Genomic DNA, 27058 nt, shown 5'->3' with positions numbered 1-27058 from the left:
TGTCCTGTGAATTGTCTAAATTCAAAGATACAGATGGAATTTTCATTGTAAACCATTAAACACTTAAAACATATATAGAGAGATCTTCTGTATATATTGATACATGTATTAAACCATATGTTTTGTGGTCACATATCATCCTCTTTTCTTCATATTTAGACTTGCAACAACACAAAGTATAGTAAACACAATTTTTGTTACAAGGAAGTAACCTGTTCTGCACTAGATACGGACACATAAAAAAAAATCCAGCAATCATAAATTAGAAAAATATGAAAAATTTGGATGGGAGTATTTTCGTTGGACAGAAGGGGATGAAAATATATCAATTAATTTTAATTGGTCTTCAGATATTTTTTTATGGTAATTCATGAGTTTTTCACTTTACTGAAATGTGTCTAATTATTAATGACTGAAAACTTTTTAAATTACAGAGGGACCAGGACCCTATCCTGGAGATGAAAGATTCCCTGTCCCACAAGTCCCAGGTATGCCTCCCCAAGGCATGGAAAGATGGCCTGCTCCACACATGATGGGTCCACCACCACACATGCATCCTATGAGACCAGAGATGCAGGTTAGAATGAGAGGTCCATTCCCAGAGGGCATCAGACCTGTTATGCCTATGAGGCAGCCCAGACCAGGAGGTCCCATGCCTGGACAGCCTGAAGGATTCCCTGGGCCCAGACCAATGCCTGGCCAAGCAGGGCATCAGCCAGGACAACCACCTACACAGGTTTGTGTAAAAGATTGTCTTCTAATGGTTTAATTTTGGCATTGAAATGAATCAAAAAATGTGTAAGTTATCTGTTATTGAGGAGAATTTCTTAAATAGTTTGCCCTCTTTCCAGTCTTTTCTTGAACACAGCACCTAACCAGTCATTAAAAATGTTCACTCGTTGAACATAGTAATCTTCAAAAAATCCCCTATAGTTGTCTTTTTAGTTTAAAGGCAAGTTAGAGAACTTTACATGTTATTTGCCAGAAGTATCCTTTTCACTGTATGTAAAATTTATTAATTTTGTAGGAGCAATTGGCTATGTATCCACAAATGCCGCAGTCGCAACCTCAAATGCCACATGGTCAGATGCCACCTGGATATGGACCCCATGGTGTACCCCTCCATCAAGGTCAGAGGTCAAGAATGCCATTTGATCCTAATAAACCTCCACCAGTTCCTGTTTCTGGAAGTAGCCTTCCTGGGCCCCCTGAGGGACAGGAGAAAGTTATGGAAGCTGGAGTAGAACAAGCTGTTGTAGGAGCTAAGGCAGAGAAGGTGAAGGTTCCAGGGGAAGAGAAACCACTTGGAGAAGAACATGACAGCATTGACGATTTCTTAGGTAGACAATATTATTCAATTTTTATATTTCAAAATGACAAATGAAAACAAACAGCACAATAAGAACTGGTATTCAATACTCAATAATGATGTGATTTAAGACAGCAAAAAGAAAAAGACTCACATGACTTACAACAAGATTAACTTCAAGAAAACACTCTGAAAATCATGAACATTTGGCTAATAACTGGGAATATTGTCCTAATGAATGCATTTTGTAACTGTCCTCTGTTTTTCTAGAAATTCATTTTCCCTGATCATGTTATCTCTGCTGGCATACTTAGGTAGAAAACTGTATGATAAATCTTAATTAAATTACAAAATTAAGGAAAATATTGTTAAATAGCCATTGAACTAATTAGTGATAGGAATTTTTACGATATTTGCTAATAGCAACTTTAAAAAATAAGGATTAGGACAGAAAGTGAATGTGTTCTCTTTGATGTCAAAGAATGCTTTTTTCATTATAAATGTTTATGACAATATATTGTCTGTCATTTGAATGTAATACAACTATTTTATTACTATGTATTTTTCAGATCTGGATGGATCATTTGACATTCTGAAGTATGCAGACCCTGAGCTTGACATAAACATGGAGGGTAAAACAATATTTGATGACCTTGAAGATGAACCTGTCCAGGATCCAGAAGTTAAAAATGAATCTGGGGAGAAGGCTAAAGAGAAAAGTGATGAATCAAAGTCAGAAAGTGCAACTGCTGGTAGCAAGCCTGAGGGTGACTACCAAACGAAATTTCTAGAATTTAGTCAGAAAAAAAATGACCAAGCTTCTAATGATGATGAAAAGAGTAAACAGGAGATTAACCAAATAGCAGCCCTGCTGCAAAAATCAGAGCAGTTAGGTCAAAAACTTGAACGTAGAGATTCTCAGAAATCTGATGGAAGTGGGAAGGACCACACTGGTCCAAATACTCCATCAGGAGTCCTGGACCCTATAGGTAACATGGGAGCCCAAGGAATGAGTGTTGGTTCTAGATTCCAGTCAGGGTTACATTCACCAATGCATCAGTCTTTCCAAGGGACAGCTGTTCCCTCACCAGGGTCAGCTGCCGGAAGTTTCCCGCAGGGCCCTGGAACACCAGGTTTAGTTTCTCCGAAAGTGATGCCATCACCACGCAGTTCGGCTCCTTCTCCAAAAACACCAAATGCCCTGTCACCATTTAGTCAACAGCCCTTAACACCAGCAGTGTCTGGTCAGCAACAGCAGTCACCATTCTCACAACCTACTAATTCTCCATTTTCACCATCTGTAGCCTGTACACAGTCACCATTCAGTGGCACAGTGACAACATCAGCCCCAGTATCACCATTTGCTGGAGCAGGATCACAACCACCATTTGGACTGCCTCAAGGAAGTCTACAAGCCACTTATGGTTCACAGTCATCACCAATGGCTGCATCACAGAGTCCAGGTCAAAGGTCACCAAGAGGACCACTGACTCCTACTAATCAATTTAGTAGTTATGGAAAACCAGGTCAACAGGGGCCACCTCCTGCAGGTATGATGTATGGTCAGCGCCCTCCGTTCTCTGGACCTCCAGGAAGTGAAGCATATCCCAGTGAAGTTGATCCCAACCTAGTCCAAGCAGGGGTTAGAATGACAGGTACATCTGTACCCAGTTCTGTTCCCTACCAACCAGGCGTTGATGGAATGGCCCGATTCCCTGGACAACCCCCACCAATGAGAGGGCCTCATGGTTTCACTGGTCAGCCTAGTATGCCTTTCCCTCCTGGTATAAGAATGAGACAGCCAGCCCCAGGGATGACCTCTCCTGGTGTGACCACACCAACTTCACAACCATCAACCACCAGACCCCAGTTGCTACAGGATCAGCCTCTGTTAATACAGGATTTATTAGAGAAGGTAGGCTTTTTTCATCATTGACCTCTGCAGATTATAAAATTAAATAACAATGAATGTAATAGAAAAAGAAGGTGAATGTTCATGAAACAACAAACATAAGATGTTTCAATAGAATTGGTTTTAAACATTAAAAATATCTTGAGCTTCCTTTTTATTAGAATTTCTCCTTTTCAAAGAAACAACTTAATTATAGAAATAGTTGAACACAGGTTTGGACAGTGTAGTTTATTTTGAATAAGGAGTTGTCTATGTCAATATTGTTCACTTACAAATTAATTAATCAATGATGCTCTAGACATAAAAATAGACTTTGACTTCAGAGAGAGATCTGTCGATTACAGGAGAAACAGGAGCAACAGAGACAAGCACAGCAGCAAGCTATGATGCATCGTAGAGAAGGAGAGGGTATCATGACACCCCAACAGATGCCTCAGTATAGGCCCAGGATGATAGATCAATCTGGCATGCAGAGGTAGGAATGAGCAACATTTACATACAGGCAAACAAACTACATTATGGTTTTTTTATTTATTTTGTATTTCTGTTTGGAAAAGAGTAACATAAAAACGTATTGTTATGCAATATTTGTTTGATGTTGACTTTCATTAGATAATATTAATTTGGGTTATTAATTCCATGAATGACTGCCTCAATTGTTTTAGGCATGCCCATTATTTAATCTATAAGGTTTTTTTTATTGCAATTCCATAGTTTCCTTAGAATGGAGATAACTGTATTGAATTTGAAGACATGTTGTTGTCAATTTAGATTTGATGGTTGTCACCAGTAAACTCAATTTGAAACGGCCGGATTTACAAATGACACCTCCAAATCCTCATTTACAGTATAGCTGTCTCATAACGTTCTGTTATAAAGAATGTTTAGTCTCCATTTTTCCTAAATGTATAGTTCTGTTCCCTAAACACAATATCTGTTTTTAGACATCCAGTGGACCCCAACTGGATACCACCTAGAATGTACAGTCAACCACCAGATGGACAAGCTCCCTTCCATGTTAGGATACCAGGCCAACAGATGGTACAAGGACCAAGACTGCCAACACCACCATACCCTGGACCTGGCATGGGGCCTCAGGGAATACCTCCACCTCCACAGCCCCCTATTCCACCTATGCAAGGTAAATACATAAGTTATTAAAACAAAACATCAACATCAGGAAGATCCCTAAGATTTTTCAACCTCTAACAAAATGACACCCTACTTTTTGTACGACCACAAATATTTTGCTGCTTTATAATGGTATCATGCCGTCGTCATCGTTGTTGTCATCCATAGACACTTTCATGTCCACTCAATAACTTCAATATAACAGTATAGATCTTTATGAAATTATACCACAAGATGCTGTATAACAACAGGAATTCTGTTTAATTAATTTTTGGGATTGTGACTTAAACCATTGAGGAATTAGGGGACAAAGAAAGGCAGAAACAGGCATTTTCATGATGTTTGTTAAAAACTTGAGTGTAAGCTTGTAGATCTGTAAGAAATTACGCCACCATGTGCCATACAACAAAAGGAAGCTGTGATAGATTTTTGGAGATTGTGATTTGAACCATTTAGGAATTAGGGGCCAAAAAGGGGACCATGAACAATCATTTGCTGATATTATCTGTACAATAACTTTACTTCTAGTTAATGGATCTCTTTGATATTGAACATCAAGATGCCATACTAACAAAGGAAGGTTTGGATGATTTTTTGGGTTATGACATGAACTTTTTTGGAATGAGGAGACAGAAAGAGGCCAGAAAAATTAATTTTCTTTGTTTAGACAGTAATTTGAGTAAATGTTAATGTATCTGTTTTAAATTTAACCACAATGTGTGATTTCACAAAAAGAGACTTAGAATTTAATTTGGGTGTTGTGACTTGAACTTCTAAAGTTTGAAGGGCATAAAAGGGACCAGAAAAGTTTAGACAATGACTTTAGTAAGGTTGTTTAGATCTCTTTGAAATTATAACATAAGGTGCCACACCACCAAAAGAAGGTGAGGATTAATTTGGGGTTGTGGGATTGGGACTTCAACCATTTCAGAATGAGGGACCCAATTGGGGACAGAAACAAGCAATGTTCTGATGTCCTGACAATAATTTGAGATCTCCTTGAAATTATATCCCAAGGTGCCATATGTTATGAGGAAGACAGGGATTAATTTTGGGCTATGTTACTTATATTGATTAGAAATTATTGGCAAAAAAGAGGCCTCAACATTTCTGGGCAAATACATATCCATTGTCAAACAGTTAATCTCGATCATAATTCAGACCTTTATCAATTAAGTTTGATTGTTGTGTCTGTACTTGGTAAATTTAAATGTGTTAATTACTGTATATACTCGCCTATAAGTCAGATTTTTGGAACTAAATTTTTAACTGCTGGAAAGGGTTCCAACTTATAGACGAGATCTCAAATATGAACTCAAATTTTCATCTTGAAAATGTCAAAAGCTTGGTAATTGACATGAGCATGACACTAACATTGAACAGCCAGACCGGCGTCATTTACTCTAATGTTTAATTGTGAATGTCATTTTAAGGAAGACTGTCTTGCTCTTCTACCTTTTACAGCTAAAATGTGATGCAGTTAAAGAATGTTTACTGTTTAGTCTTTTATTTTGCCACAATACTGATTTTAGATTTTGAGTAACACCTAAATGTGTATTATAATATTTGTTCATGAGATAAGGTAAAAATACTTGGATTGAATTGCACCTCACCTCACCTGTTTTTCATCTCTGGTGGGTCATAAGGCTGCACATAAGTTCCCAAATTCCCTCAAATTCCCCTATGTCCTTTACCATGTGTAGTGCTTTGCCCAAGATCTTGAAGCTCTGCAAGGACTGTTCTCCTCCAGGTGGTATGGGATCTGCCAGATTTTCTCTCCCCAGGTGGTGTCCATCGTAGAGTAACTTTTGGCAGGTGCTCATTTGGCATCCTTAACACATGGCCCAGCCATCTGATGCGTCTTTTATAGTTCAGTTGCAATTGATTGGCAGTTGCACTACTTCAGGAGTTCATTGATTCTGATTTTCTCTGATCAAAATATTCCTTGGATTCTTGGATGGAATTGCACAACACACAAATTGTTCTGTTTTTAGGTGTTACTCAATATAGTTGTTTATTGATTTTAATTGGGGTGTAGTTAGGTAAGGACACTAGCCCACCTCTTATGAAACTGAATTTTTTTCAAAGGGAATACTCAGAAAGGAAATGTACAGTTCAATAAATTAGTCTATTTGTATTATTAACACTGTATGGTGTTCACTGATGTGATCATAATATCAAAGATTTATCCCATGTGGTCTTATATAAATGCAACTAAAGATATTTTTTACTTGTTTTGAGGCTATAGTGCAATCACCTTGTCCATCTGTTACACTTTTCTTAACAGGTTTCTCAGCTTCTGTGAAACACAATGCTTAGATATTTGGTATATTACTTTTGCATGATTGCTTGTACCATGTCTCCCATTTTCAAGTTCTTCACTCATCTACTATCTGTTTACTGATTGCCTCAGTATCTCCCTTTCCAGGTTGAATGGGGGTATTTTTACCACAACCTAGCATGCAACTATTAATTCTAGATATTGGGTCAAATTAGGGAAATGTTTAAATGAAAATTTTAAAGTTCTTTGAACAGTTTCAATCTGTATCAGAATCTTATTCTGTTTAATCCCAGTCCTAACTCTGAACTGTATTACGCTTGAATGTTGTGTCAAATTTGGCCAAACTGTTCATGATTGACCACTGCAGTTGTATCAACTTCTGCCCTGCAAAGCATTTTTCTGTTTTCCTATAACAGAAGATTATCATTGCCATTCCTGTATTATGTTTTTGTAGGTTCTGATGATTAAAAAAAAACTTACTTCAAGTACTCAAATATAGTTGTATTGTCATCCCTGTGTGAAAAAAAATGTTTCAGAATAAAACAAGATATGAAAGTCTATAACTATATAATTCTGATTACATGTTTTTAGGTGAAGTGAGTCCTGAAATAGAGAGACAACATGTTCAGTATGAGGATTGGTTGATGAAACATTCACAGTACCTTGAGATGCAGATAAAAGCATTAGAAACACAGATAGCTAAATGTAAACGTACAAAGAAAGCCATCAATGCTAGAAACAGACAGGTCAGTTACGTACTTCTTTTGTGATTCATTAAATTTAAAAGGAGTTCTTGAACTTAGATTTGTTAGTTGTTCAAAGTTTAAAAACCATTGGGACCGTTAGGCAAAGAATTCAGTTGAAAAATACATTTGATATACTCATATGAGATCTTCCCAGCTCTAAACCAGGCTTTAAAATGATTATAAAATTCACTAGGTTGAGGACTTCATAAATAACTTGCCTTGCACCTTTCATTCACGTAATATGGTGATGAAATATTGGTCAAGTCCTTGAAATTACATTAATAAATATCTCATATGATATAGGCTAAGAAGATAGGTAAAGAACTACCACCAAATGACCTAATGGAGTTAGATAGAACGACACAGGAACAGACAGTGTTACAGAAACAACTTGAAGGGATGAGAAAACAACTCAGACATCATCAGATGGTCTCTCAGGATTACAGAACAAAGAGAAGGGTAGGCTTTTTATTTCTCTAGTGTATTGTACAACCCTCATATAATGACACCTTACCCATGTGGGAAGTTATCACTAGTGAATCAGTGAAATTGAAATTCCTATTGTTATCCAGTAAAGTTGTTAAATATTAATATAGATTTAAATAAGATATTTAAACATATTATCTATAAATTTTACATATCTTTTATGCATTTAAGGAAAACATTAAGTCATCCTAATTTTCCTTGCAGGAGCGATTTGGGGATCCACAGAGTGGTGTCCTACCTGCTGATGGTCAGGTCCCGCCTCATCCTCAGCCTAGAATACCAGGAGCTGGCACTAGCCGCATGCCACAAGCTGCACGCCAGGAATATGATGCCTACATGATTAACAAGATACGACAACAGCAACAACAGCAACAAATCCAAGGTCCCCGCCCACCTATTCAGATTGTTGGGGTATGTTGTCACTATAGATGTAAGGCGTGATACTAAATTAGGTTGTTTGCATGCTTTCTCATGTTTTGGTGGTGAAGTTTCTAATGTGAAGGTTTATAAGTTTTGTCAGTTAAAATGCTATTAGCTTGTTAACTATTTACCTAAAAAATGATGATTTCAGGACTTAGTCAAATTTTATGAACATAGGTTAGTATTTTTATTCAACGAAAATGACACTAATTAAGGTAATGTGAGATATGCTTCCATGTCATTAATGACACATCATTGAAAATCAATTAGGCATTTACAGACTTGTAAATTTCTTGGGCAACATTTGAAAAATTAAAAAGTTTAGGACTTCATTTTTCACTAAACAGTAAATCTTTAGAATTAATGTATGAACTAACCTTTGTTAAAAAAAAAAAAAAAAAAAGTTCTATGAATTTTAATAGTTTTAAGTAGATTTTTGTTCCATTTTACATGCTGTGGATTAGCTGGAATGAGTTTTTTGGTGTGGTTCATGTGGTTAGAGCATGTTTTCTTTGAACATTAATGAAACACAATGAAAACCGATATTTTGAAGGAAAAAAAGCAGTTTGTTTATTTTTGCTTGTGTTGGATAGAGATATTTTTTCTCTTAATGTTCTTGGTAAAGTTTTTTTAAATCATCAGATAGTTTTGGTTTTTTTAGGGGGAAGGAAAAATTAGGATTTATAAACATATTTGTCTTAGGTTTCCCATTCATGGTTCGAGCGTCAATGGCATGTTTGGTTGGAATTCTGTCTTGGTTTACATCACTTTAATTCACTGTGATAGTAAATATATGTATATATTACACAACACTGCAAGAATCTATGTTACAAGAGTTGGTAATTATTTACATTTGTATAAGCCATTGTAAATACTACTTAATGGTGTAGTCACTATGAGTCTTGTTTTAAAGCACAAGATTTTATGACTGATACTTAAATGCATGAATGCAGTTTTCTTGGAAACGTGTTATTATATTGTAAGCATGGCAAGCAGTCACTGTTATAATTCATCCCATTGGTCAAATCTTTGTTTGAATCATTGGAGGACCCACAGTTTTCACTGAATCATATAGGTATTAAATCATCATATTTAAAATAAACTTCCCCCTCACACCCAGAAATTGTTTGTATGAGTAATAATGTAAGATTAATGACTACTGTGTTGCATCTCTCATTCTTTCTTTGTCACTATCATTACTCTAATGTATTGAGGAGAAAAAAAAACAATTTAAAAAAACAGTCCTTGCTTTAAGTATGACCATGGGATGTTAGTCATATTTCTTGCCCACTTTGCTTACATGTGCCCTCTTTGATTAAACAGTATGACCCAGAGAAATCGCCCAAAAAGTCGCCTAAAGTCCCTAAGGCAATAATACAGGTGAGAATTTCAATCTATATATATCTTTCTAGTCAGTGCATGCACCGCTTAAATTAACATTGTCTTGATGTTTGCAGACTGCTTGACATTTTTGCTGAGTCAGCAGTTCTCTGTGGTTATCAATAAACAAACTATATTTGGTTTTGTGAGTATAGGAGAAGTTAATAAAGGTTAAATATCATTAAGAGCTAATATGAAAAGCATTGTACGTTTTACATGACAAAGTATCAGTAGATAATAACTGATGTGTTCATCTTCTTCTATATTCACTGACCAGATGTTTAGTCATGGTTGTAATCACAGACAAACTTGCTGTGTCAACAAATTGTCATTATTCTACACACCAGAATGTACGTTGCTGGCTGAGTTAGTCGGAATGCAGTATGGGCATGCCCAGTGTTTGTTCGCTAAGGAAATAATTGTTGGTCAGGGAGTTAATATTCATATCATATATTTTAGGAAAGTATAATGGTGAGATTTTTTGGTGTAATGCTTTGACAGTTGAGATTTCTCATTGTTATTGTTGCTTTTTATATTGGTCAGGTTATATCAGAACACAAGGAGATACTTGATATTTTCAAATGTTATGTCAGTTTTGTAAATATATTTTATGTTGCCCTTGAACCTTCCATTTTGCATAATTATTTTTGGAACATACCCTTTCTATATAATAACCCTAGGGTTAAGTGCAATTTTCTGTATAAATATGTGTATGCTTCCATTTTCTTGGTTTAAAATTGTCATCTACTTATAACTGACATATTTGAAGTCAAATTAGGACACGACATTAGTCAATAAAGTGAAGTGACTTTGAAATTAATAGAATAATTGTTAAAATATATTAATCTATTGCTTTTAATCAAATAGATTTATTCTATGCACATACTTGTACATGTATATATCTTCTTGTTAATCCTTATTGGTCAAGGCAAACATGGGCAGTTTTGTTTTCATCAGCAATATTTGCTTGCTTTTGCCATATCCACACTTGTTTTCTATTTCAAAAAAAATATTTTGGAAATGTAACACTGAGCATTTTAAGAGGAGGTGGGTGACTGCAATAAGTTTGAACTTCATGCACTTATAATATTTATTGCACAATTTCTAAGGTCTTTACCTATTATGTGTACATCAAAACTTTGTACTATTGTGATCTTTGTCATTTATTTAGTGGTATCGTTTTGTTTTTGTTTTTATGCCCTCTTTTCACTAAAAGGTGATTTCTTATTTTAATTTTGTACACAAATTATGCCTTTCTCACTATTTGTCCTTTAAGTCATTAACCTTTTCTATTTAGCCCTATCTATACGACTACATGTCATTTTGTATAAACTCTTCTCAAAAGTACTGCTACTATTATTCATACATACATTTCAATGACCGTGAACTTTCTACTTTTTCAAAATCCTCCCATGAATATTGCAAAATAAGTTTTTTTTCACTGATCTGATAAAAATACGTACAGTATGTAATTGTCGTATGTGAAAGTATGACATGGCATTGTGTTTTAAATTCTGGTATCACGAAGAATGAACACTTTAAATAGCTCTTGCTGTCCCGTACTAGAATTCCAACTTTTTGGAAAAAAGTAAGACAGTCAAGAATTTTTGAAATTTTATCCACCAGTAACACATTTATAAGTGTTAATTAGTTTGGTCTCTAAATATTACCATAAGTCAAATGTAACCTATATACCTACAGTGTATACATGTGTACAGTTAGTATAGTACTATGTTGAAATTAACATTGTCATTGTTATCTATATCATCTTAAAATTCATCTTTTCTTTTTTTCATAGGGTACAATTTAAATAATAGGATTTGAAATTTGATGTATGTCGTATTCTTTCTACATAAAGCATTGGAGATTGTTTGTTGTTCTTACTTGTTTGTCTTGTACAGTATTGTATGTCAACTGTCATTTTATTAACCAGAATCTTTAGATAGATCAATGTTTACTAAAAACTGCATCATGGGAGCATCAAAAAAGGGGGTAGGCCATGTATTGATGTTGTGATTTTTACACTTCATTTTTTTTCACAAATCTTTGCCATGGCATTTTTTAAATTTTCTCATCTCTTATTTACTCATGAATTTATTCTATGGTTTGTATATACATATGTATAACAAGATATTTGATGGTTCTTTTAAAAGCAGTAGGTACAGATACAAAAACTTTAATATGTAACATTATGTATTGGATTTGACCATTAGTATAACATTGTTGGATGTACTAGGCTACTTTGTAAACAGTTTAGTTTTAGTCAATATTCCTTTGGGTGATCTTTGAAATTATTTATTATTGTTTAAGGTTATACACTGGTGCATTTGTTGCATTTCACCATATCCGTTCTTTTTTAAATGCTAAAGGTGATTAATTTTTCCTGAAGTGTACTTCATGTATCAAGAGCCTGTGAATGAGAAGGGTTGCACCAGCATTTGTTAAAAATGTCTCTTCAAAGGGAACAACCATTATTTTGATAGAAACTGTTTAAATAGTGGTTAGTATTTCAACAGTTGTATTGAGTCTTTCTAATACAGTAGGTTAAGTTTTAGTTGTCATAATATTTTGGAATGCAGTGTATTAAAGTATGATAATTTCTATTCAAGGACAACAATCCATTCAGTGAAGGATATCAGGAGAGAGAGAAGATGGAGAAGGCTCACATAGATCCTGTCATTCCATCTGTTGTCACAACTGAACCTGGTAATATTCAAATCACTGGCGTCACTTGCAAAACAGGGTCATAATTGCAATAATGTGAACCCACACTTCTGAAATTTTGGAAATTTTCAGTGGATGGGGGATTTTCTAAATATCACAAATTAAAATCATATTTTTGTTTTAAAGTTCAAAATTGAAGTCATAGACCTAAATACACACAATAACTCTCTTATGTACAGTAATTAGTTTAAAATGTTTTTTGTTACATTTTTTATGTATTTTATAAGTATTGTTTCTTTTTTAGCAGACCCACCTGCCCCAATGTATGGAAATTTTGAGCAAGGCATTAGGTTACCAGCTTCAACAGGGGACCAGCAGAGATATCATTGTAAATATTTGGTCAAAAACTAATTGTAGGATTTACTCTTTAAAAATATTCATAATGAAGGCATTTTAGGTTTTTAAATAAACATCCTATTCTCAGTGAAATAACTCTTTCTGAAAAAGTTCTATCGAAATGTTCACTAGGATGGATTGATATTGTCTAAAGATAAAAATAATCGGATAATATGTCCATTTATAATAAGGTTATTTATTGGTACAATGTATTCTCTTTTTTTATAGTACAAGGTCCTAGGTTTGGTGACCCTAGTATGATTGGGGGAGAGCCCCGCCCAGCAATGCCAGGATTCCCAGGAACTGACCAATCAAGGATGGCTTTCAGACCTGGTGCTCCTCCCTTTACACAAGGTATATTACACACTGATTAACATTTCGATTGACTGCAATTTATTTAAAATTTCTCATTAAGGTCCCATACTAATAATGCTAATTGTACAATACAGTCAAACCTCGGTAGCTCGAACTCCAAGGGACCATTGAAATGTGTTCAAGTTATCGGGAGTTCGAGAAATTGATGTTCATATATTTCCGGATTTTTTTTCAGTGCCAGTCCGAGTTAGACTTTATCGTTAGAAATTGCCTACTTCCTACGAAGTTGTGTTAGTTTGTGGATCTTTTTCGTTCAATTTCGGAAGATTATATTTATTTGTGTACATTAAAACTGCTGTGTTCGCTTTTAAAAACGTTCATAGTTCGAGTTCCTTGGTCAATTATTTGTTTTCATTCGATTTTCTTTCATGCTTTTATCATACGGACTTCCGAACATTCTCGAACTTTAATCAGTGTTATGTTAAAGATCAAAACTACCTAATTAGTGATGACTTAAATTTTACCTTTAATTAACTAAAATGACACTGATTAATGATAGGGTTTCAGTTTTTCACACCTTTTATTACCTAAGCTGATAAAATTGCTGAAGAGTCAGTGAGTGTTATTCTCTAAGATTTATTACCGAACGGACCGACTAGTCAGTTTGAGTGTTCGAGAAATCCAAGGTTATTTATATTGATTATATAGGAGAAAATTTTGGTACTTTGAATTGTGTTCGAGAAATCCCAGGTGTTTAAGCCAGCCGAGTTCGAGCGAGTGAAGTTCGACTGTAGTTACATTAAAATGTGATTGAGTTTGATAGTCAACAATACAAATGTATGAGTATTAAAACATAACTGAAAATTTTAAGAAGTATTTCTAATCAGGTAGACTTGTGTAGCCATATGAAATTGATTTTTTAATTGATTTTAAGATCAATTTTTCCATGTTTTTTTTAAAGTAAATTGATTACTGATTGAAAATTAAAACTTTTACTTTTTGATAAAACACCTCTAAACCATTAGAAAATGAAATAGTAAAGTCAGCCTGAAAATAACTGTGTATTAGTGACAAGAGACATTATCATCTAAATATAGAAGTATCAGCATCAGAACTAACTGCTGTTCCAGGATATCGACACCCTCCCTCCACTAACACTCCTGATCTTGGCATGCCTTCTGAAACTGAAAAGAAGCCAAAGAAACGAAAAAAGAAAAAGAAAGCCGAGAGTAAATTTGGTTGTTGTGTGCTTTCTGCCATAGAAATAAAGGCTCACTTACTCTGTTTTCTCTATCATGTTTTGTTTTGCTTCTATTTTTGATTCTTTTACCACTTTTTGGTGATTTCCATTTTTTATAGCTTCTCTTTTAGGGTCTCATTGGTCAGTTCATACTTTATAAATTACTGTTTAATGTTTCATTATAAATGAAAAAAACTTATAAAGAAACTTTGGTCTTATCCTATGTGATATTCACTAAGAAGCCTGGATGTTGAAAGTATTTCATTTCATACCAGTGAGATCCTCCCAAATTCTTGGTGTGTTGAAATCTTTATACTGCTTTTTGGCTTTAAATTGGTGTGATTTCCTTAAGATTGTTATATTTATTTTATAATTAGCTTGTTGATAGGAACACTTTAACTATATATAAGGAACTATTTTTGCTTGCTTATCCGTTAAAGACAGGAATAGCTTTGATTTTTGTGTTTCTTTTTTTTCCTTTTTAGAATAATCTAGTATATTTTTTTTTTTGCTGATGAAATAATCAAAGGGAATTACTATTGTTTTTATACTGATGGAGAAAACAAGTGATTGAGCTTTTATTATTGTGAAGAAAATCAATGTAGTGAAATTGGAAAGTGATACATACAAGTCTTTGTATTCATGTGTTTCATTCATTGTAAGGAAGTGAATCTTTGGAATCATTCATTTGAATACTTCTTGCCATTGCATTTCACGCTATCACTAAAATAATAACCTACTGTCTGCACACTTTCAATGCAATGAAACCAATGCATAGATACAAAGATTGTGTAATTACTGTTAACATTTAATTTATGTAGTATTTGTTTTTCAGCAGTATACAAGTTTACTTTATGTTGTTTTTGTGTTATATTCTGCACTTCTATAGAATTCTGCACATTGTTGTATTCTCTATCTCCAACATCTCTGGGTATTTTTTAAATTAAAAAAAAATCTTTGAAGAACTGTGGTTTTATATAGATGTATTTAAATTTAAAAAAAAAACAAAAAAGCAAATATTCACTACCTGAAACAAAATTTGTTCCAATCTTATATACACCTCATTTTAGATTGGTACCAGTATGCTCAGTACTTATATTTTGTCTCTAGAAAATTTGTATTTAAAACCGTAAATACCTCCAAACAATGCAACCAGGGGGATTATTCTTTTAATTATCATACGTATGGTAACTGCAACCTGTCAAGTTAGATTATGTTTATCACATTAATCATTACTTGCAGAGTGGTTTCACTAATATTGAATTATATTTATGAAATGTCTCTACTAAATAATTTTCCCTATTTTTCAGGTTCAACTCAGAATCAAGCTCCTTTGGAACCCAGACCACCAATTCATTTTACTCCTCAATCTGAAACTGACAAACGTATTATGGAAATCCTTGAAAGCACTGCTGGACAATTCAGAAGACAACAGGAAAACAAAGGTGACCCAGAAAAAGAGTCCAATAGTAAGCCAGGAACCCCAGGAAAATCAGTTCCCCAGAAAGAGGCCAAGACTGACACTGTTACTACAACTGCAGCCACTGCCACAACAGCTACTACAGAGATACCAGTGTCTACTGTGACTGGTTCCACTAACTCAGAACAGCAACCAGTACAGACAGAAAACAAAACAACTCATGTGTCAACAAATTTGAACTTACCATCAAATGCTGAATTATCGAGAGAATCTGAAGATTCTCAAGATTCAGAGCCCATTTTACCAATGAACGTCATGATACACCAACAGAGCATGCCTTCAAGGGTTTCAATGCCACAGGTTTTTGGTGCAGGAGCTCAGCAGCAACCACTAAGTGGAAAGACTGATGGTCAACAGCCAATGGAGGCTCAGCCACCTGAGGAGGCTGTAAGATCAACATCTAGTAGCCCTAGAGTTCCTCCTGGTTCAAGTAGCCCACGTATCCCAACACCTCACTCAGTTGAAGCTGCTAGGTCATCTTCTGGCAGTCCTAGAATCCCTCATGCACAAGATGGAGCAAGATCAACATCTAGTAGCCCTAGAATACCTCAGTCACCAGGTCAATGGCATCAATCAGAACAATATCGCCAGAATATTGGACAACGCCCACCGCAACAAGGTGATGGGTACAAATCAGGATCATCTAGTCCTAGAATCTCAGAATCACCTTCCCAAAGATCTACAGCAAGCCCTAGAGTGGCAAATGCACCATCTCCTAAGGATATCCAAAGGAGTATATCTAGTCCAAGAGGAGTGCCCCCAGTAGACCCTCAAAGACCAGGTTCAGCTAACTCGGAAAGTTCTAGAACTGGCAGTCCACGTGTACCTCCCAGTCACTCACCAGCTGGTACACAGCCATTTGTTCCAGACCCACAAGGTCTACCTCCTGGTCAACAGGCCCATTACATGGCAAGAGCTGCCCAGCATCAAATGCCACCTCGTGGTAAATCACCAGGCAGAATTTCACCAAGACAGTCACAACCCTCACCAATATCAGAATCTCAGATGGTAGTACAGGGCCAAATGCCGCCAGGTGCACAATTTCAAGGCAGGAAGTCACCAGGACATGGCATGCCACCACAAGGTTTGGGCAGAGGAATGCCACATTATCCTCCTGCCAGCTTGCCAGCTGGGTATCAAGGTATGGGAATGCCACCTAGACCAGGAATGATGCAACATGGTCCTCCAAGCAGATTCCAACAACCACCTGGTTATCCTCATCAGAGACCAAATCAGTTCGGACAGGAACAACCAAGGCCTAATCAGTTTGGACCAGACCAACAAAGGCCTATGTCACAAAGGTACATGTACCCATATCCTCAATCTGTGACATCATCGTTGGCTGAATCAACATTGGCACAGCTACCCAGGTTTACTGCTAGAGTTACAGCACCTGAGTCAGGAACCGTACCAACAAGTCAGTTTTCTACAGCCGGAAACATAATGTCACAGGCTCCAAGGCCAACTGGACCAATTTCACAACATTCTGATGCTGCTTTTTCGGCTGCAAAACCTGTGTCAACAAGTATTACCCAATCAGTTCCTGTAACGACAGTGGCAGGTCAGGCTACACAGGCCATGACCCATGTAATGCCCCGCCATACCCCACCACATTCCATGCAAAATGTACCACATTCAATGCAGAACATGCCTCAATCAATGCAGAATATACCACATTCAATGCAGAACTTACCGCATTCAGTACCAAACCTGACACACTCAATGCAATCAACTCAGATCTCACAGCCTCAGCCAGTTATGACAAGTTCTAGTACTACACAGCAACTTTCAGTGGCTTCTAGTTCTCAGCTACTAACTCCAATTTCTCATTTGCCAACATCTGGTTCAGAGAGTTACATTACATCTACACCGTCATCAACTCCTACCTCATCACAAACAGGAGATTCATCAGAACAAAATAAATCTAGTCAGAGCTCCAATGTAAATCTATCTGGTCAATCTGATGTGTCTGTACCAGTTACCTCAGCTGAAAGTACCAGTCAACCTAGTCAGGTCTCTACAAGTGCTGCTATGGAAGCAACCAATCAGACACCAGTCTCAGAAGCAGAAAAAGCTGGTAGTGAAATAACTGATACATCATCCTCATAATTTTCTGTTGTTGTAAAAACAAAATGGTCAAGGACATTGATATTTTGTTTGTTAACTTGTCAATACATTTTTAAGATTCTTCGAGCAGTGCTGCACTTTGTTTAGATATTTTGGTTAAAATTGTTGTACTGAAAAAAAGACAGTATTTCAATAACTCAATTTTTTTTTTAAATAATTTTTTGCGTAAAAACATTGCTCTATGTATATTTGTATTTTTTTTTCAATATAAATAAACATCTATGTATGCAAAAATTGTTTTCAGTCAGATTGATCAATTTTTAGTTGACATGGTTAATGGAAGTGGGTTAAGATGTTTTGTATTGTTGAATGGATTCTTATTTTTTTATTATGTTTTTCTGTACATGTTATGATATTAGTGTGTTAAACTATCAGGGATTTTCTCTTTAAGTATATATGATTGACTTTTACTGTTGAAAGCAAAAAAATGAGCTATAACTTGCTGCTGAAATTCCCTGACAATGAATGTTCCAGTGATGCTAACAAGTTCTGGTGGTAGATTTGTGAAGACAATGTTACTGGATGATGGATATTCACAGATCTGTCAGGTATGATTGTGTCCACTTTTTAAACCATTGTATTACTGTTTTGTATTCTTGTAAACAACACAACTATATATTATTAGTATTTTATACTTGTACAATGAAGCCTGTATAAACAAAACCCTTTTGGACCAAGCCATTTGTTTGGTTAAGTCAGTGTCTTGGTTTACACAGGTTACTGGTTCAACCTGGGTTTGATTTAAACAGATTACCAGTTCATCCACGGCTTGGTTTAGGCAGGTTTTTACTGCACTTACAAAAAATGCTGTTTATTATCTGATAAATTGGTGCAGCTTTTGCATTACCACGAATATTGCAGTTCTTAGCTTGTAGTCAATTTCACATAAATTCATAAGTGTACCGGTACAATTAATTGAAAAGTTGTAACGTTCTCCTAAATAAATAGCATTATCATTATTTAGGATCAAATTTACTCTGAATTGTGGAGAAATTGTTGATAGGTTGTTTTTTGTAAACAAATGGAAGCATTAGCCACACATGCATCTTATCAAACAGTAACGTAAATGTATACTGTATGTAGTTCATCCCTTTAAAATATTGAACCACTATATTACTGGTCAAATAAAGACCACTTAATAAAATATACTTTTACTGATTATTTTTATGGACTACACATTCCATGTACTTATTTTTACTGTATTTCCTTAGCTGATGAACAGGTTGCATGTACAAAAAAATTGTACTGACATGTATGTAGTAAGGATATTTTTAAGATAAGCACTTTATTTTGGAATTAGAATATTGGCAATTCTACATTCTGGAGTGCTTTGATAATGACTTGTACAGAACTGTAAAATAGCCATATTAAATTCTGCTTAAGGATTTATAATTTAAGATATTAATGTGTAGTAAACCTGAGAATGTAATACATGTATTGATTTCCTCTGTTACAGGGAACATTAATGCTGGGAAGATGCTTGATGTGAGATATATGCTCCTCAAAAACAAGACAGAATTTGATTGTGATGTGTGGTTGGATTGAATTGTGGTATTATGGACTGTGTAAAACCTGTCTAAACTGAACACTTAATAAACTGGTCACCTGTCTAAATGTTCATGGGTTTTTTTTCTCATTTTAAACATGTTGATTGAACACCTGTCTAAACATACCAAGGCTCTGGGTTAGACTTCAGGTTTAAGTTTCTGTGTGTGTGTGTGTGTGCATCAAATAAGTGTCATTGAGAATAATCTGTTTACTTTAGTGAAAAACTGGAAATCTCCTTATTTTCTGGGGGGTTCGAGAAACTTATATGTTATTAACAAAAGGGGGATGTTCCACACTATTTTTTGGCCATTTTACCAAATTTTGCATAAAATTTTCCTACAAAAAAGGGGGTCCATCATCTGAAGCCCTCCCCTTGGATCTGCCACTCTTCTGTTATTTCATTGATGACAAAGGGGATAGAATTCAATGAAAAATTATAATGTTATTCAAAGCAATACTCAAGTTGGTTAAGCAGGGAATCTGTGTGGTATAAGCAATCCATTGAATTGTATTTTGTTTCTAACCTTAGTGACTATCATTTTATCATGATGTATTAGTATTAGCACAAAATATTTTTCTTTAGAATGTAGGTTTGGTTATTTTCAAGTGGAGCTAAAAATTAGGCTGTTTTCAATTTTATTAATTTGTTTTAAAGGGTGTTGTAACTGGAAGTATCCCATTATCACAACACAGGGGTTTTAGCCCCTGTGTTACATTTAAACATAAGTATTTTGGGAAGGGTTTTCCTAACTTTGATATTCATTAAATCCAGATCATTTTAAAATGCAATTCGTTTCAATTCATGTACATATTGTTGTGTATATTTGTATATATCACTTATGGAAAGTGCTAAAGATGTTAATAGTACTTAGTTACCAGTTATTTGAATAGTCATTTCATCGATTGAAATGTGCAATAGAATTTTATATCAATTTTGAATATTTCTTATATAGTATTGATTAATATTTTGGAAAGTGATGTACTAATTGGTAGTGATTTATAGTACATTTGTAGATATTCTATGATGAGTTTTCCTATACTTTCTATCTGACATCAATTTCTACAAGAGATAAAAAGTTTTAAGTCTCCAAAATATACAGAAAAGAGATGAAAAACTTCATAATTAGGCTTACATTTTTTTCTAAGTATAAAGTTAATATGGAGTTGATAATTTTTATTTTCTTGCTTTAATGTACATTTTCTAAATGAAGTTTCATACTTGTAATTGGTTTGTACTGAATTGAGTGTATTTGTTATGTTTGATATATGATGTCTAAAATACATAAAAGTAGTCAAATATATAATTGTGTTCAATATTTTCTTTCACTCATCATGCCTTCAACCCATCCTTTAATACAAAGAAAGGATCTCTAGATTTACTTTTTCTTGAAATCATGCATAGTGATTAGGTACTACATCGTATATTCTCTTTCATTGACAGGTCTGTCTGTCTGTCTGTTCCTAGTGGTTTCCAGATGATACCATTAGAACAGATCGAAGGTTTTCTTTGAATTATGAAATGTACTATGAAATATTTATGAAGTTCAAATTTTCAGCACAATCACATTTTTAGTTCTCCAGTTATGGTTATGCTGTTTTTAAACTTGCCATCTCGGCTTTTTATGTTTATAGATGATAACTTAAGAACTTTTCAACTTCTAAGTACCTGATAGGTTTTTATTATAAAATTTGAACTGCTTAGGAATTATGGACCAGAACATTTTCACGATTTCTAGACAATAACTTGATTATAAGTAAATGGATCTCCTCGAAATTGTATTGATCAACACGTACTTTTATGGACTGTAACGAACCATGTATGAAAACGTGGTCATTTTCATTCTTGTACTATTATTATACTATGTCAAATATTCAATCTGAATCAAAATACAAAGCTTTGTCGAGCTTGAAAGGTGTGTCCAAACTAAGGTTCTCTGCGGTCTATCAAGTTCCACCCGGCAACGCATTTTATTTTTCAAATGAAAGACAACTATAAAATTTGTTGATACCCAACTCCTATCCCTAGAATCCATAAGACAACTCAGTCATTCAGTTGGGGAATAGGAGGTGCACAATTGCATCATTCGACAAAGAATATCTGAAAGTTTCAATGAACTCTATTTAGCGGTTTTAGGGGAGTTGAGGATTAGAAGATGGTCAACCAATCACAAAGCACATTTTTGCATAAAAAAATATTCAGATGAAAAAACAAAAAAAAGAGATATACAAAGACATAATGTGAAAGTTATATCAAATTTCATTCAACGGTTTTAGAGGAGTTGTGTATTAGAACTGTGGATAAATTGACAACGTGATAACTATAGTATTTCAGGGAGGGGTATAGAAATGCGTGATGTTCCTAAATTAGTTGTTCCACATTAGATGCTATATTTGCGTGTTATTTTCTGTTCCTCTTGTTTTTGTTTTATATGACAACAAAAAATGATGGTCGTCTAATGGTATGCTGTCGTCGTCCACTGTCCGTCAAGCACAACAAGGAAAAAAAACGGCTGATTTGAGGGACCACAGCGTCATCAAAATTTGATCCTGTATACTGGTCATGGCTGTCTTTAATCTTATAAAAAAAACAACTAGGCATGTTATATCAGAGGGGAATAACTTCGAAAACTGACTAGGTAGAGGCTAATAAGGTCTAATACGACCATTTTGTCTAGTCAAAAGGTACCAAGAGTAAGTCATTTTAGAGGCCCTTCCAACATAATTTGATTTCAGTGGATACCATGTGCATGTAGTTGAAAAAAAGTTCAGAGTTAACGAACGGCGGACGTACAGTAGTGACTTTAAAGTAACTTTGAATTTTGGTTCATGTGCTTGACACCCCCCCCCCCACCCTCGAAGCTCCACGGAGATAGCGTTTTAGAGCATCATATATGCATCTCCTGGATGTATTTTATCTAAAAAAAAAAAAAAAAAATTGGCAAAATTAAGTGCAGGCAATAGCTTTTTTGCCTAACGGCAGCTACGCGCCTGCCTAAAATGCTGTTTTTCAGTGTATGGTCATGAATATTGAAATGTAAAAACAATCTTGAAAACAGCATTTTAGACAATTTTATAGATCTACTTCATAAATTCAAGCCCCATGTGCTTTTAATGTACTGCAGGGTCTGTGTGTGAATTGGTTTACACTCCCAGTTTTGCGTCGACTCCACGGAGACAGAGAGTGTAAATATTACCTGTAGGGGTGTAGAGTCTTAATATTTTCCGGATTTCTTTTTCTGTTTTGTTTCCCTTTGCTTCCCGAATGTTGTTTGCATGTATTTGTCTTCTTGATTTTCGTTTCTCTCAATGGTTTCCCTAAATTTTATTTGATAGGCTGGGTTTTAAAGTGGTAACCCTCATTACAGGTACGTGTAGTTAAAAAAAAAATGGTTACATCCATAATCATCATAAACAAAAATGTATCGATACAAAGTTTAGTTGCAGTGAGTAATTATTTCGATCGTTAATAGCGTTAACTTTTAAAAGTAGATAGTTATTGAGTTAGTACATGCATGGCCACGTTAATAGACTTTGGCAAAAAATTTCAGTCTTCAAGGAACTAAATTTCGTAATATATCCCAAGTCGATCAACACGTACTTTTACATGTAAACGGGCACTCTTATGAAATTTGACATATTTGCTGTACATGTTGTACTTTACTTAGTATCTGTAAGTGGGGAAGGCCCTACAGGTTTTATTAAATATGGTGAAATAGTGGGAATGCAATAGGACACGCATTCCTTGCATGATATACCATACGCACTTCCTCTTGTCGGCGAGAGACGGCAATTATGTTGGTAGGTGTCTCTTGTACTGGTTGTATACTTTACATGTCTGGTTGCTAGACCATATTCGTATTTTTGACGAAACTGAGTATTGCCAATACTATATATGGTCGCACTGCACTTCTGACTCCAGATTTCCTAATCATGTGCATTTTCAGTTCAATCTGACCATAAGTCGTGTATCGCCAATAAATTCTTTATAAGATCAGCCCTTTAGAAACTACTATAGGGGGATTTTTATCAAACTCAAAATACAAACAAACCACTCGTGGCCGAATAAAATGATTGTCAGAGGCTATATAAAAGTCAACCCCTCTTATACTACAAGGGCTGAGGTTTAGAAACTTATAAATTTACATGTTTGTAGATCTGAAAGTTCTCTACAAAAGTTTCCTTTTTTGTAGCTGAAGTAGTTCTGCGAGAGGCTGTGATCAGTAAAAGAGTAATCAATGGAACCAACAGTCGAACAGCAAAGTGCATCCGTGACCCCGAAATCCTTTCATCTCATTTGCAGTGACCGATGAGCAGATAACTCTAAAAATGGCGGCGATAAATTTCCCGGGAAAATTTTACGTTTCCCCTGCTTCAAAGAATCATTTAATTAATTAAAATCAATTAGAAAATAGGTAAACAAAAAATCGTATCATATACGAAAATAAATTCTTCAGCTAAATGACGTGAACAAAAACATTTCAGGAGGACCAATGATGAAAAAGAACGCATAGAAAGTCCCCCTCTCGAAGAACGAAATTTCATTGTTTTGATTTTGAAAGAGTAATCAAGGGAACCAAGGTTATAGCGGTAATCAAAAGAATGCAATCCAGGGACAAAGACCAGACATGGAAAAAACAAACATACACAACAAAGAACATAAAGTAACTAAAATCATACATTCAAAGTAACAAAAGCAAATGAGCAACTCGGACTCCACTAAAAAACTGGGAGCATTGACCAGGTGCACCGGTAGGGTAAGCGTCCTCTGCTTTTCTAGAAATACCCACCGAGTTGCTCATAAAAAGTCAAGTCCGGGCAGAAGAAAGAGGAAAGGAAAACTATGGGGAAACACATTTTGTCTTATATAAATTTTATATGTTTTATTTATTTCAAAGATCGATCATCTGAAACCAATCGCGATTATATTTCGAAGTATAAACGGGTAGTTGATCTGATCACATTTTAGACTGTTAATCTCTGGTTTTACTTGGTCAGTGATCACCAACCTTCGGAACACTTGTGAATAAAGAGTCTTTTACACACCCACTTTCTGTTTTAGATTATGTAGGCTGCCTTGTCCAATGTTTACTTTTCATTAAAAAGGACTTATATAGTCCAGTGCATTAGGTTTAAGTTTCCTAGAATTTCGTGTTTATAGTCTATAAGTACCTTAAACGTGTATTATTTCAACTCGGAAAATAAATGGCTAAGCTTTGATGATCCTGGACAGAATCCGAGGTTAAATCGAAAAATAAACACGAAAACTTAAATAAGGGACATCCAATAATGTAGCAGGTATAATTAAGTAATACATCGAAAATTAAAACACATTGAAATTAAAAGCTATGACAAGCCTTCGATGTTTGACTGTAGATGGCAAAATCCTGAAGATGTGTTGCCATTGTAGGGTACCTGACATTTCCAACAAAATAAGTGTTGTTTTTTATCAATTTAGATGGAAGATCAGAATTGATATAGCAGTCGCCAGAGCCTTTAGATTTGTAAAGCCTGTTAGCATCTGCAATTATCTTATACTACCGCATAAAAATAGTCCCATTGGCATACCCTATTAATGTTCAAATGCAGATAGTTAGGTCCATTTTAAAGGTATTTCTAATATATCCTCTTATTTGCTATGTTATTTAACAATAAACGAACCCAAGTAACAAATTTTACTTCAAACTAAATATGCTGATTAATTTGGTTTTCATTAGCAACGATCTAATTAAAAATAGTTGATCTCTAACCTTGTCAGTACCTGTTTACCTGTATTGCTATGCATTTACCCGAATTAACCAATCGTTCATTATATTATGTTAAATGTGTAGGACTCGAGCTACATAGCTTATCAACTAGAAATTTACTTAGTTGAGAGGGACATGTATCTAAGGACATGCTTTATTTCAATGATTGTGGCTTAAGTTTGAATGGTTTGACAGAATGATTCGAACTGGAGATCTTTAAATTGAATTTCGACTTGAAAATTTAGAAACTGGGAAAGGCCAACTAGTAGTTTGTAGTTCAATTATGCTGTGTGTCGGATGGTTTGTATTAATACATCTAGGTGTTCCATCGAACCTGAATATTTCGTAAACTGGCGCACTGCATGCTACAGTGCATCACAAATTGTGTTGTGTGTTTATAATATGTCCTCCGTAATCAAAATGGTGAATTAAAAAACATAAAATAAATCAGAGATCAATATTAACCATTTACAACAATAAGCTTGTGTTTAGATACGTTTGAATTCGATCCCGTACTTTCCATTTATCCCAGCTTTTATCCCATATTTATGCAATTTGACGATCCTTGAAGACGTAAAAATTCAAGCGAACGGTATAAATTGATTCAGTACATGAGTACTTCGATTTACACAAAAAATCAGTGCAATACTTACTTCCCTTAAAATTATTTATTCCGTTCTATTTCATCAAAGAGAAGGACAGCTGCAAACATTTCAGAAAACTGTTTTAACCTAAATACATGGATGCCACTAGACACCAATACTACAACACAGCTACCCGTGATGGAGTTCATCCACGGTGGCAACTCTGACCACATCTTTGCTGGTAACTATGGAATTCTGGACCAATGGTTAGCACTAAAATGTGTCAGTGAAAATAGCGAGGGTTTTGGAGGAGATCCAACTAAGGTATAGCATGTACACTTTTTATCAAAGAACAAGCCTTTTTTGTATTTGTTTGATTTAAAACTCTCGAGTTGAAACAATTAGTGGTGTAATGTACAAGTATGTTCTTTTGATCGTGAAATGTAACTGAAGTTCGGCAGAAGACCCAGGTAGTTTTATAAAATACACGTCCCTTTTTACCTTAAACAGGATCATTATTTGGTCAAAGTGCAGGCATCACTGCCCACTTGATGACAAAAGACAGTGATCAGTACTTCAGCAAGGCTATCATACTAAGTAACCTTCAAATCGGAGAATGAAATGATACTGTTAAGCAATATGTTGGCTGGGAATCTGAACTGCACTAATAAAGTAGTTCGATGTCTAAGAAACAGGTCTGCAGATGAAATAACCACAGTACAACTTGCTTTAAAACATTCCATCTGAAATTCTTTGAAACCTGGATTCCTTATGCAGAAGGAACTGTAATTCCTGCCAAAGCAAATGATGCAATACTAAAAGAACATTTCAATTCCAAACCAATAATGATTGGCAGTACAATCGAGGATACTAGACCTGACATTTACGAAGGCTTCCAATAAAAAGTCTTGACTATCAAATATGCAGCATTATTCTCTGCAGTGAAACAATCCAACGCTAAATGAATTCTTGCAAAGTATTAACCATCAAGAGTCAGTGACAAACGTATCAGTAACAAAGAGGGAGAAGTCAATTAATTGATCAGTACTATAAATAAAAGCCTTATACCAGAAACAAAGAGGGAGAAGTCTATGTAATTTGTCAATACAAAAAATATAAGCTTTATACCAGTAACAAAGAGGGAGAGTTCGTGTAATTGATTAATACTATAAATATAAGCTGTATATCTGTAGCAAGGAGAGATAGGTCCATGTAATTGATTAATACTATAAATGTAAGCTGTATACCTGTAGCAAGGAGGGATAGATCCATGTAATTGATTAATACTATAAATG

General features: G+C 35.0%; 1 protein-coding gene across 17 annotated transcripts in view; it reads left to right on the top strand.

The window, feature by feature from the left end:
- LOC148611409 (uncharacterized) overlaps window positions 1-20733 on the top strand; it is a 59823-nt gene extending 39090 nt beyond the window's left edge. For 11 of the 17 annotated variants that reach the window (XM_088591954.1, XM_088591955.1, XM_088591962.1 and 8 more), the window contains 15 exons: window positions 435-736; window positions 1028-1340; window positions 1879-3224; window positions 3545-3696; window positions 4166-4362; window positions 7225-7379; window positions 7683-7838; window positions 8070-8276; window positions 9609-9665; window positions 12275-12371; window positions 12634-12717; window positions 12954-13079; window positions 14138-14269; window positions 15591-18435; window positions 19344-20733. In XM_088591954.1, coding sequence (XP_088448080.1) covers window positions 435-736; window positions 1028-1340; window positions 1879-3224; window positions 3545-3696; window positions 4166-4362; window positions 7225-7379; window positions 7683-7838; window positions 8070-8276; window positions 9609-9665; window positions 12275-12371; window positions 12634-12717; window positions 12954-13079; window positions 14138-14269; window positions 15591-17869 — 5603 coding nt within the window. In that variant the 3' untranslated portion in view covers window positions 17870-18435; window positions 19344-20733. The remainder of the gene's footprint in view (window positions 1-434; window positions 737-1027; window positions 1341-1878; window positions 3225-3544; window positions 3697-4165; window positions 4363-7224; window positions 7380-7682; window positions 7839-8069; window positions 8277-9608; window positions 9666-12274; window positions 12372-12633; window positions 12718-12953; window positions 13080-14137; window positions 14270-15590; window positions 18436-19343) is intronic. The other 6 variants (XM_088591967.1, XM_088591959.1, XM_088591957.1 and 3 more) reach the window with 5 other exon arrangements.
- The last annotated feature ends 6325 nt before the right edge of the window (window positions 20734-27058 follow it).

The sequence above is a fragment of the Perna viridis genome, chromosome 7 (assembly GCF_037379345.1).
Source record: "Perna viridis isolate PV_CMFRI_1.1 ecotype Kerala chromosome 7, ASM3737934v1, whole genome shotgun sequence".
Taxonomy (NCBI): Eukaryota; Metazoa; Mollusca; class Bivalvia; order Mytilida; family Mytilidae; genus Perna; species Perna viridis.
This window is presented reverse-complemented; position numbering and strand designations above follow the sequence as displayed.